At 37.9% G+C, this 12,486-nt stretch overlaps 1 protein-coding gene across 1 annotated transcript in view; it reads right to left on the bottom strand.

Annotated features, from left to right (window-relative positions):
- The window catches only part of TRIM24 (tripartite motif containing 24), a 54,908-nt gene that overhangs the window by 29,376 nt on the left and 13,046 nt on the right, over nt 1-12,486 (bottom strand). The window contains exon 2 of the mRNA XM_014869907.2: nt 4,549-4,667. Within this exon, the coding sequence (XP_014725393.1) occupies nt 4,549-4,667 (119 nt within the window). The remainder of the gene's footprint in view (nt 1-4,548; nt 4,668-12,486) is intronic.

Below are 12,486 nucleotides of genomic sequence, written 5' to 3'. Positions count from 1 at the left end.
ACACAGTGGTTCCTCTAGCACCATACAAACTTAAAGAAACTTACTGTTCTAAATTCTCCTCGTTAATCACCTCATTATGGCAGTCAGACTTGCTTTCCTATTAACTGGATCTAGCATCACATCTAAGCTGATACCTTATTTTGTTACTACATTCCCATCATTTCAAATAAAACCCAGCTGTTCTTCATTCCTTATACAATACTTTAAACTCTCAGGCCAGTAACTGGTAAAGATACAGAAAGTTATTCCTGCCATCAAAAATATTTTTACACACATTCTATTTTGAACACAGAAACTGAGAATTAGAACCTAGACTAAAATGCACTAGAGGCTCAGTATGCTGCACCAACACCCATATTATCACTAAGATCTTCTCTCTTGCATCAATCTTATATTTCTCATTTTTATTTTCATGGCTTTGCATACCCCATGTTCTTCTGTTAAAGTCCCTGAATTTCCCTCACTTGTTTACCCTTTAGTCTTATTCAAATCTAGCACTTGCTTCAGCTACATCTTTTAAGTCTGAAGCTCCTTTCTGCTCACTCTTACGAATGAAGTATAATTAATTTTTATTTTCAAACATCTCTTTAGAAGCCAATAATTTTGCTAAGTCTTTCAATAAATCACAATAGGGAAAAAAATTAGAAAGCATCTGCTCTTTCAAAGTATTTATGTCCTAGCTGCCCACAACCTACAGCAATTACTTTCGGGAAGAACTCAACTGCGTTTCCTGTGAGTTTCTTTTCTTTTGCAAAGTTTCCTATGCTAATAGCCAGCACAAAACCTTCAATGCTACCCAGGAAAGCTCTTGTGGAACACATACTAGGGAGTTCTGTACTTTTTTCTTGCTCACTTCTTGTGCTCCTGAAGTTTTCAGTAGTAATTGCTAGAAAGCACAGCTATGCCAGTAGTGTACTGAACTGCCCAAATCAGTCTCAGGTAAGATAAACAGGATTACAGACAGAGGGATAGCACTTTCATGGGATCCAGTTATTTTTCCTCTTCCCACAATGCCAGGCATCACAATATTCACTCCTGCAGTTTTTAATTCAGTATGCTAAAAATTGCTTTAGCATTAGTACCATTTTGAATCTGAAACAATCAAACATTTCATTTCCGAGAGGTCTTTTGCAGTCTGTCCTGGATTGAAATAAAGCAGTCCTTCCTGACAACACACATGTAAGGCTAATCATGGATACAGACCATTGGTTCTCAGTGTTATGAATGTCATTCTATTTGTCCAATTTATTAAACAAGATTAAATTTAGCAGCAATTTTTTAAATAGCTGTATATAAATGAATACAAAGTATATTAGATACACATATTTGAGTATATACAAAATTTGGCAGTGAGTAATTTAGTATATGAGGTTCTTATAAAGCATAAGCAAAATCGACCAGGGGTCTGGGGAGGGGCTTGCCCTTCCTCATGCACCAAACAATCAATCCAAAAATCCCACTTATATACTATATGCTAATACATATTCAGAATTTTCTGGAAAGCTCCTCCTAGTTTCTAGTCCTAAAAATCCACGTCACTATGTTGTGTTGTGCATGCCCTATTAGCAGTTAGGGGTCTCTCATCCTTTCAGGGGTCTTATTTCCAATGAAGGCTCTCTGTCTTCATCAGTGTCTGCTGTGGAACCTTGAAGGTAGCACAAGAGCACTAATCTTGGGGTTATGTAGCTAAGCACATGTTCCCACAATAAAACCTTATTCAAGTTCCATGCCTGGAATCATCCCAATTTGGCCCACTCCAAGGTCGAAACTTTTTATTTCTAGATGCTGCTTATCAAACCTACATCCTTCTACTACTCCCACCTAACATCTGGAGGATTCCATCTGCTTTGTCTCACTATTTCCTTTTTTGCTTTGTAACAATTATTTTCTATTGATATGAGTACAATTTTGCTAATATAGTTACAATTTAGTTAGCACGAATCACATTTATCACATAAGCCACAACAATATTTGCACAAAATCCATGCCTTGCTTCCAATTCGAATTTCTTAACCGTTCAAATAAAGCTGCAAAACTATTGAAGACAAATTAACTATCTCAGTAGAAAAATCCTATAAAATAGACACAGTTTTAGATAGAATTTGGATGATCTCTGATGCTGTATTTCCTGCAAGTGTCAGTATCTTTTCCACTTTCGTTTCTCTGATCTGTTGCCTATGCTAATGACAAATGTTCTTTCTCTTCTCTTTGCTCCTTCAAAGGCAAAACAAAACAGGCTGGTTAGAAGGCTGTATCATCCTTAAACCTCATAATATTCCCCCCTGGACAGTACACTAATCAGTTTAACTGTTATTGAGTTAACTTTGTTCCACAACAGAGAAGTTTACAGAACAGTGTAGCTTTTTTCTTATGTCAAGGTACAAAGGAATGTATAAAAAGCTTCATTATCATACCAAAATAAATCTATTCAAAGGAAGAGAACTGCACATTATTTGTTTCCAAGAAGTAAGGTACACACTCACTTAGCAGGCATCTAACAAAACATCTAGCTCAATTTTTTTATAAATAAATCAGCAAAAAAGCACATGAATGTCCTATTCTGCTGGTCAGCAAAGTCTGCTGGTCTGTCTTCAACTGCTACAGAAAGTGTGCTGAGTTCAGCCAAGGACCTTAGCTGAAGAACAGACTCCTTTCAAAGTTCCAACTTCCTGGTTTGTGTCAGGGAGAGGGAGAAACAAATACAGAATGGAAGAGTAAGACTGAAGCCTAGAAGGGATCCTAAGGACACAGAAATGCTTTCAAGAACCTCCCTGACATCTGCTCACACCACTCAATGAACGGAATTCTCCACTTAACTTTCACAGGAAGCAAAAACATATTGAGGGGAAAGACGGGGTGATCAGACACTTAAAAAAAAATGCTTACTACTCCCAAGGAAAAAAGAAATTCCATTTCTATCACCACTCCCCAAAGCAGTATCTTTGAGGACTTGTTACGTAACTAAGCAGAGGCTATGGGACAGCCCCACCCTCTCAAAACCCCCCCCCCATTTAGGACTGCTTCTGCATAACAATATTTGTTATCTTGCTTCTCTCCCTAATTTTAAAGTCACCATAAAACTTATGATCAAATTTTCAACAGGGACTACTCATTTTGTCAATGTTACTGGTACAGTATTAAGAGACTGTGTAAATCTCACAACCATCTGCAAAACTCAGTTTCCTGCAATTCCCAGGGGACAAACAAAACAAACAAACCAACATTTCCCCCTGCCAAATCCAAAAAAAGCCAAGTTCAAACAGTCCTACATTGCAAGAACACAGCTTGTACTTCCAGCAACTCACAACTCCATTTCAGTTTCTGGTAAGGTCTACCATTTCTCAGAAATCCAGTTTCAAAATTCCTTAAAATCTGAACAGTTTAATGGCTTGCAAGACACAAGTCCTCTACCTCAGAGATGAGGACACTCCTTATGCCTTCAATAGGCAGTGAGTTGGCATCATGAACCTGACTGGGTCCTGACATCTGTTCTGAGATGTGGCTGTTCACATGCAAGCACAGATTCCAGCTAAGACTTGAAACAAGCAGAACACAAAATAAGGAGCTTTAAGACAATGCCCCTGAAGCAAACAGCTCAAGAGATAAGAATACAGTCCTCCTAAAATGGGAAAGTGAAAAAAGGGATTTTCAAAATAAAAGGAAACCATCATTCAAATATTAGGACATGAGTTGCAATGCAAGCCACATCCATATAGCAACCTTACTGTTCTGTTCTTATGAAGAATGCAGCAACATAAAAAGAGGCTGAATTATTTACAATAAGTTCCTGGAGTTTAATAAAAAGCTGATGAGTAAAGAGATGCATGAGATACTCCCTTAATAGCTAAAATTGAAGACATGCAATATTTTGCTAACAGAGATTGTTCAATTGTGATCCTATACAGATGTGACTATTAATTTGCTATTGCTTCCACACTAGCTAATACTTGCCTCCTGGAAAAAACATCATGAGAAAAAACCAAAAACCAACAATATTACTATTCTTCCAGATAAGCAATTTTTATAAGGTGGCTATTACTTGACTGCAAAAGAAAGAAGAGGCAGTCTACATAAGGAACACAAACAAGAAACCCCTACAATATACTATCCTCTCCAATTAGCATTTTGAGCCTCTTCCTTGGCAACAGGACTCCAGCTATTTAGTCCCACGTTTTGTCAGTAATGTGATAATGTCCATTTATATCTCCTGGTGTAGTGTTATTCAAGTCTCTGCTTCAAAGAATGCTGCAAGTACCCTGTTCAAAGTACAGAAATTCCCATTCTAATGCCTATTCCTTACTTTTATCTTTTGCTATTAAGATGCAAGTTTATATCAACAATTAAAAATAGTTTAGGGAAAAATAACCACCTTCTTTACATGCATTTTCATACATTTTAACTGATTTTCTAGAGTAGCTACCCCATGTGATGTCTAAGTACTTAAAGCTCTGTCTGCATATGAAGAACAAAAAGGCCACACAGCAAGAAGCCAAGGATATGCACACACATCTAAAAGGAGTTAACTTGATTACATGTTAATGCACTTACCTGATTTGATTTCTCTACTGTGCTACTGGGAACCTCTGTGGTATCCTTCACAAAAAAGTTATCTATGATGTGTCTCTCTGCACATTCCTGACCACAAATGGGACAGCGGATAACACCGACTGGGGGGAGAAAAAAATATCTGATTATGCTTGCACAATCTAAGATATATTAAACAACTTCAAAGACAAGGATAAATATTTTTGAAAGGATGTTTTAATACTTTCCTGTCAATAAGGTGTGAGCAAGAAAAAGCAAATTCTCATTTATCACTTAAGCAAGGTTTACGTGTTCTTCCCTGATGACATATTCTATCACCCAAGGTCAAACACTTTTTTGTTTCAATGCCATAAAGAATTTGCCTTAATCTTATAACAAAATAATTCTTTTACTACAAATGGAATGTATTCCCATTGATGATTTGTTGTTATAGAATGGATTAAAGTAAACACTTCTTATTTTGGAATATTAGTAAGTGACACTGAGTGGTATTACATACACACACACACGCCAGCAGTGTGACATGACTGACCTTCATCCACGTCATATGAGAACACAAATGCAGTACATTCAAAATTAATGAGGCAAGTTGTAGAGAGGAAGAATGGACCTGTATTAATATCATTACTACCTTCACATTAAGCAAGGGAAAGCAAGAAAAACGTAGGAATAAGTAAGCAAAGCTCTCTCCCTCCTCTCCTCTGCAAGACACAATGGGGTACAATTCTAAGACAGAAACATACTTAGGCTCCAGGTTGAATTAAGCTGAGAACCAATAACACAAAGAGTTAAACAATTAGTCTTCTCAACAGAAAGGAAAGGACAAAGTAAAGTTCAAAACTTGGGGTTGATCTGTGAGTAGACTAGGTTGAAATGGAAAAGATCTATATTAATATTTTTGAGCAGACACCTTTTCTAGCTGCAGAAAATAAGAATGTCTTATTAGCACTGAGGCTTGGTTTTAACATCCAAGAAAAAAATCTCTAAAATGCTAGGCACTGACATCTTGCTTAAAGAAAGTTACCACAGTCATTAGAACAAAAAAAAAAAAAGGAGCAATTGAAACTAAGTTAGGCTGAAATAATCACTTAGGACACGGAAGTCACATGCAAACAGCCTAGCATAGAACAGTCATGCAAGTCTACACTGACACAGATTCTAGACCTTCAGCTCCCATTTGAGAGGAGACATAGATTTAGGGCCTTTAAAAAGATCAGTTTAACCTGTTTAACTCTATGAATTCAACACCATGAGTGAGTATGTAACTCACCACTTGCATATGTAACTAAACCAGCGTGGGCTTAAATCTGTTCCTGTTTCAGTTGTACAATAAAATGCAGAAGTACTGAAACTATTAAATATTCCACTTTCTGCAGAAGAACTTAATTCCTTAGTCTAAGTGCTTCATACAAGATTTAGGTAACTTTTTCATAAGATTCTTCCAACAGATGCTCAAGATTTAACTGGCAGCTCAGTATAAAGCAGTGCTCCAATAAAAGTCCACCCCCTTCACTAAAGCAATTCATTCTGGAAAATCAGCAAGCAGTTTTTCACTTGCTATCAAGACATTTCACTTTCATCTGAACAGCTATGATGTTAAGCCTGATTTTACTCTGAGTGCCATTTTACCAGTCTGCATTTCAATACACATTTGTGCAGCTTCCTTTGATATACAAATTCCATTTTTTGGCTACAACTTTTGTAACATTTTTTTATACCATCATCTGCAAGGATAATTGAGAAATTCAGTTTGGTAAGTCAAAGTAGCTAACAGAGCTGCAAGTACTGAATTTCTCCTGTAATTAAGCAAATCAATTTACCACAGTCAAGAGTGAACACATTTCCTAATACTCAAGCTACACACTTTCCAAAAAAGACTTTTTTTTAAGTTTTTCAACAGCACCAATTACAAACCACCCTCTCCCTGTTCCCTCACTGCTCATTCACCCTGACAAAGCACAGTGCTCTGGGTTGATACCAAAATCATCTAGGGAGGAAACTTCTAAAACAATTTGAAGTATTAAAAAGTAGACATTTTTTATTGCAGCACGCTGGACACACAGAGGTTATTTCCTCTAATCCGATGTGTCACTAAACTTTACCAAAGGATATTTATTCCATGATCATAAATATTGATTACAGTGTACTTCCTAGCTAATACATACACATCACTTTTCCTAGAACTGATTTACATGCATCCACCTCTTAGTAGGAATCCTTTTATCTTCCTACAGGGTCCTCTGAAGGAGTCTCTGGTGATCACATTCACTGAGAGTCCCAGTGTTACAGGTGACCTTTCCTTGAATTTCTCTTAAGGCATGCACTGTTGCCTCTTGTTATGTAATTACCACAAACCCACTGTATTCCTCATTATCTATTTGTCCACCGGTTCCAGCATGAAGCATCCTGTGTGTCTACTTACACATTCTTTTATAAAGTTCTTTAAAACACATTGTTCTCTTATTTGGACAAGTAAGGAATCATTATGTTCTGTTCCTTTTATCAAGGTCAGCACAGGTGTCTAAGTCTTTGCATGTGTTTGGGAGATGGGTGTAGACATAGAATGAGGCTGGCAAACCAATTCAGGTATGGATTTATTTTTCCTGCTCTCCCAAGCTTCACTTTCATCCCCTGCTCTGCTTCACTGACCAAATGCACTACTGACTACAGTGAAGCAACATGAGAAGCAGCACAAGGATTGGGAGGAAGACACCACCACCACCAGAGATTAAACCTGGAGCCACTGAACCAAATCAGCAGCATTAACCAGGGTTTTTAAGTCAGCTTCAGTTGAAAACATGGAAGACAAGGAAGGGGAGGCAAGAGATTAGGAAACATACTAATATAACCCAAATTTTTTATGTGCTTTTTCACCAGCAAAATGTTGTCAATTACGTGTTCAAGAAATCACTTAGAATTTCTAGTGTCAGATGGGAAAAGGGAAAAAAAAGAAAAAATTGCTTATAACTCTCAAAATCTTCATTAATTTTCTTTTCTAGAATTCCTTATGCTGTCTAGCCTTATGTCAGGGGTTTCTTCTGCCACTGTGTGAGGGTAAACGTGCTTTTATTATAATCCTGAATTGATGACTGCTACACAAATCAGTTTTAACTCAAATTTAGTCAACCTCAGGATGGTGACTTTAACCAAAAGATCTCAAGTATCAGGGTTTATATTCATCAAAGTAATTCTGTAAGATTCTTATTTCTTTTTAATGGAGTAAGCACAGAAAGGTGAAAACATATGACTTAAACTGGGAGGAGTTTCATAGTCATCACGATGATAATTGTGAGGATAGTGAGTGAGCAGATCCCACATTTTTATCTGCTCCTTTGCTCCAGGTGTAAGGAGTTAATACAGCTGCCTGTCTCGAACATTGTTACAGCCACAGAAGGACTTTGCCATGAGATAAGCACAGAATGGAGTGACAGCATGGTGCTGTCTCCAGGCCTGGAACAGGTTAGCTCATTCTGGGTAATGCATCCAGACAAAAATTCCCGTTATGGAAACGTGGGTAAAGAAGCAACTGCTCAAAGGCACATCACTGGTCAAACAAAGATCACTCCAGGTTCTGGGACAGCTGAAATCTGCCACCACCACCAACCACGGAAGCTGCTTGAAAATGCCTCCCTGGATACCTGGAACTTGGACTGTAAGATAAGGCACCACGGCAGGAGATAAGATAAAAGGGGTGCTACTGTCTGAGTGTTACCTCAGATCTAGGGGGAGGTTAACAAAGCTGGGGGAGAAGAATGGATTGCCCATAATGGACACAACTGCAGAATTTATGGGCCACAAGAAAAGCAGCTCAGCAACTGTGCTGAAATCAGCTTGGATTTGGTAAAACATAATTCTGGCAGGGGGAGATTGCAACCACCAACTGAAACAAAGAGGAAGACTGACTACAATGACTAATTAGCATTAGAAGCAAGGGAATCAATTAACCAATAGAATAGTAGAACTGTGTAACCAATGAGCAGTAATTTGTTTTTTTGCTAATATGTATGAATAGTGAAAAGACCTGGAGATCCCCACTATGAGAAGCCCAAGGTAAAGAAGGATCAAAAGGACACCACTGGATCTACAGGTGGTGACTATCTTCTACCTGATCTGTTTTCTTTTCCATTTTTTTCTACCTTTCTCCCTGACATTCCATGTTAAATAAAATCTGTATTATTGACTTCAGCATATGATCTTGTTTGAACCTTAATTTGGGCAGAGGCACATCTCAACAGCTGGATCTTAGCACCAGGAGTATTGTTTTTTCAGCTGTAAAGGGAGCTGGATCAAGCACATGTGGCTCTTGAGGAGTAAAAGGGAAGACATCCATCCTTCTTAGCAGCATTTTTACAAAAACCAAGTAGTTGTGGAATCTCACATTCAGATTTTGCTTGAACCAGGCCAGGACAATGTTGGCACAATGCCAACAAAAGTAGCAATGCTGTCTTCCTTGCTAGTTCATTTCTATCCCACGGCAACAGAAAGATTTGTGCAATGAGCTGGATTAGGGACTGCAATATGGACTCAACAGGGCTGTGACAGGAAAGAAAAGGGTTTCCCTCCACTGGCTACAGGCTCATAACAGCTGCACCTCTTTCAAGGAGTGCTAGGCTGCATTTTAGGTAGGAAAAATCATGGTCTTTTCTTAGTCTTCTTCACAAGTTACATGCTGCATCCACAAGGGCATCTCAAGCCATTCAGTGGAATGGATTTATAGCTTATACAGTATTATCTCCAACTTGAAACTCAATTTCCTGGGAGTACATTTGAGATCACTGAAGCCTCTCGAGACAATAGGAGGAGACTGTTCTGGTTTGTCTCAATTTTGACTCATTTGCGTCTTCACTGTTGCAGTGAAACAGGTTTCAGAGCAAATTTAATAGAGCCACTGGATGATCATTTGTAGATCCAAGAGGGTATTTTTGTTAGTAGATGCAAAGTGCTTTGCTAAAAAAAGGAGGACTTAATAGTTCCTTTTTTCCAGATTAAATCAGTCAAAAAACCCACTAGTTTTCTGAAAAACAGTTCTCTTTATTAAATAGAGTGTTCAGAAGCATCTGGCAATTTTACCTGCAACGACGTAGTCATTACAGAGTAAATAATTAGGGTTTTGTACAGCAATCTTTCCCAGTTTTACAGATGTTTTGCTTGAAATTCTATACAGATTTCAGAACAAAAATATTAACAGCAAGTTACACATGCAGTTAAAATGTCTAAAACATGGACACGCTAATTAAAAGTAATAAAAGGTATGTCAGAGATTGAAGGCAGCACCAGCTGTAAGATTTTTAACATAACTACACAGAAAATTAGGGCGTTGCAACTGGGAGCTAAGACTCTTTTCTCCTCTTGCTCTTTCTATAGATACCATTAATACTTGCAAGCCTTTTCATTAAAATGCATGGGTTTGAGGGTAAGCTGGTTATATTTACACAGGTCATGTTTCCCAGTTAAGAACAAACACTTAGAAAACTTAATTTGAGAGGCAGTATCATGTGCAATAACGTCTGAATCAATTTTTAAAATAATTACTGCTTTCCTCTTGCTTCTCATTAAGCCACTACTGGTGCTGCAAAATTGGCAACTTCTTCAAACCAGTTTGTTCCAGAAAAAGCTGCTCCCATCTAGTTGTGACAGCCTGCTGCTGCTAGTAGAGGGGAGATAGGTTAAACCAATAAGCAGGCACATCTCAAGGGAAAACTGGCACCTACTGCCAAGATAGAAACATTCCAACCCACCACCGATCTAGCAGAAAGTTTATTTAAATTTTAATTAATTAATTGTTAATGTAAATTATTTTAAATCCTTTAAAATGCAAATAAATGAAAACCAGACAAAGAGTATTAGCTGTAATCCCCCCTCTGGAAGAGTGTTACAGGCCAGTTTTTATGCTGCAGTACATTGACTTTCTTGGAAAGCACTGCAGAGCTGAATTAAAATATTTCAGCTGCTCTGTGAAATGGTTCATTGTCCTTGCTATACATGCCCTATCTTCAAACATTTTAGATAGCTTCAAAAATGGAAAATTTTGCAAGGATTGACTCTCCAGCCACTTCTGAATACCTTAAGAAATTCTGATGGCAGAGTTTACATTCACATCCAAAACTGTCCAATGCATTTTCTTCAACAACACAATTGTAAGAAGTGTCATAGTGCTAACAAAAGGAAACATTGTTATTGTGGGATAGACAATGCTGAAGTACAAGATGATGAACAAAGTCTCACTGTCTTGGTGCTTAAACGATGATGCAAAAGCTGCCAACAAGCCAATTGTCAGTGCTGACTGTGATGAGCATTTCTTTCATCAAAATTAAAAGACATTCTTTCCAGTCCTGAAATTGTCAAATGGTATGCAATGAATTCAGACATACAACATGTAAAGATTTTTAAGATTCTGTGATATTCTTGCATCGTTTTCTCTGATCAGTCAAGTATTTCATTTTGAAATAACATTCTGACAGTGAGTTTAATGCTGTTCAGATTTATACATTCTACTGAAATACCATTTTGCAGATACCCTAGGATCTTGCCAACAGTGCTCAAGTCCATTGTATCCATGTGTTTCTGGAACAAGAAAATTAATACCTTTCTCCATAAATAGCAGCATGTTAACATGTTATAATTAATTTTTCAAAAAGATGACTGGGAAAAAAAATTTTGTCGTCAGAATCTCTGGTATGAAGATGGACCCTTCCTTAGAGCACAACATAGCTAATAATCATTTCTTTGTAGCACTACATTTCATACTCTGGTCTTCATCTTTTCGAGTTCTCATCTACCACCAGCTGTGAGTTCAGCAGTTGCAGTACAATGCATCTATTTCCAGAAATCATAGTTATAAAACCAGCAGATTAGCAGAGTATAATCTGGACAGTTAGAGCCAGTCACAACCCAAAGAACCAAGCCCTTCTCAGGCATTGAAAGAGTTGGTTCTTTTAAATTCTTTGTTGAAAGGGTGAAAACTACACTCCAACATGTGACACTCTTGAGCCTTTAGCACACTTCTGTTTAGCCCCGGCTACCTTAATGTGCCCATCAACACTGAGAGATGAAGGTAAAAAAATCCTCAAAAATAACTTCTAAGAATCTGGATCATATTAAGGGAAACAAATTAAACACAGTAGTGGGAACAACAGTAGCTAACAGGCTTTACTCAGAGTATTTCAGTATAAATGTCATCCAAACAGGAATGAGAGTGCAATTCAAGCCCTTGACTAGCTCATGTTACTCCCTCCCTTCTCCAAGTGCTCAGATGCATCCTTACAACCGGTTCCTTCACAAGCCTCCTCCCGTTCTCAATGCATTCACCACTCAGTAACTGGAAACTACCTAAGAGACTCTGCAAACGACTGCCTTGGCCCTCATTTTTCCAGCCACAAGCCTCAGGGGAGCAATTCAGGTGCCTAAACGTACCTAATTTGAGGGTAATATCCTACCTGGCTTCCAGCAACTATTCCAGAAGGGAATAGGGCTCCTGTGAATTGTGCAGCACATCTACCAGCCCTTCTTAAAATATTACAGGCATCCCAAAAATTCAGAAATGGCAGAAGATATTGTATTTTAATTCAGAAAGCTGAATTTCAACTTACCTGCCTATACTATGCCATGGATTTCTGATATTGTGATTTTAAATTCCTGCTGGAGAACACAACTGAGGCACACAGATCTTCGCACCCTAACAAACTGCAGTTTGTAGCCCCAAAGGAAAACTAGGTTTTCAGCTTGTTAACTACAGTTCACAGCATCTGTCTATATTCTGCTACATGGATATTTATTTTGAAGTTCTCCACAAGGACAGAGTACAGAAGTCATCAAGACCTCAATGATGTTTCCTTCAAACTATCTCAAAATACAGATTACAGTGATGAAAAATATAATGGAAATCTCCTTCAACTTTATCGGTAAAATATTTGTGCAGGGAAAGGCTGTTTAAAAGTACAT

This window comes from Sturnus vulgaris, chromosome 5 (assembly GCF_052056855.1).
Source record: "Sturnus vulgaris isolate bStuVul1 chromosome 5, bStuVul1.hap1, whole genome shotgun sequence".
NCBI classification, from domain to species: Eukaryota; Metazoa; Chordata; class Aves; order Passeriformes; family Sturnidae; genus Sturnus; species Sturnus vulgaris.
This window is presented reverse-complemented; position numbering and strand designations above follow the sequence as displayed.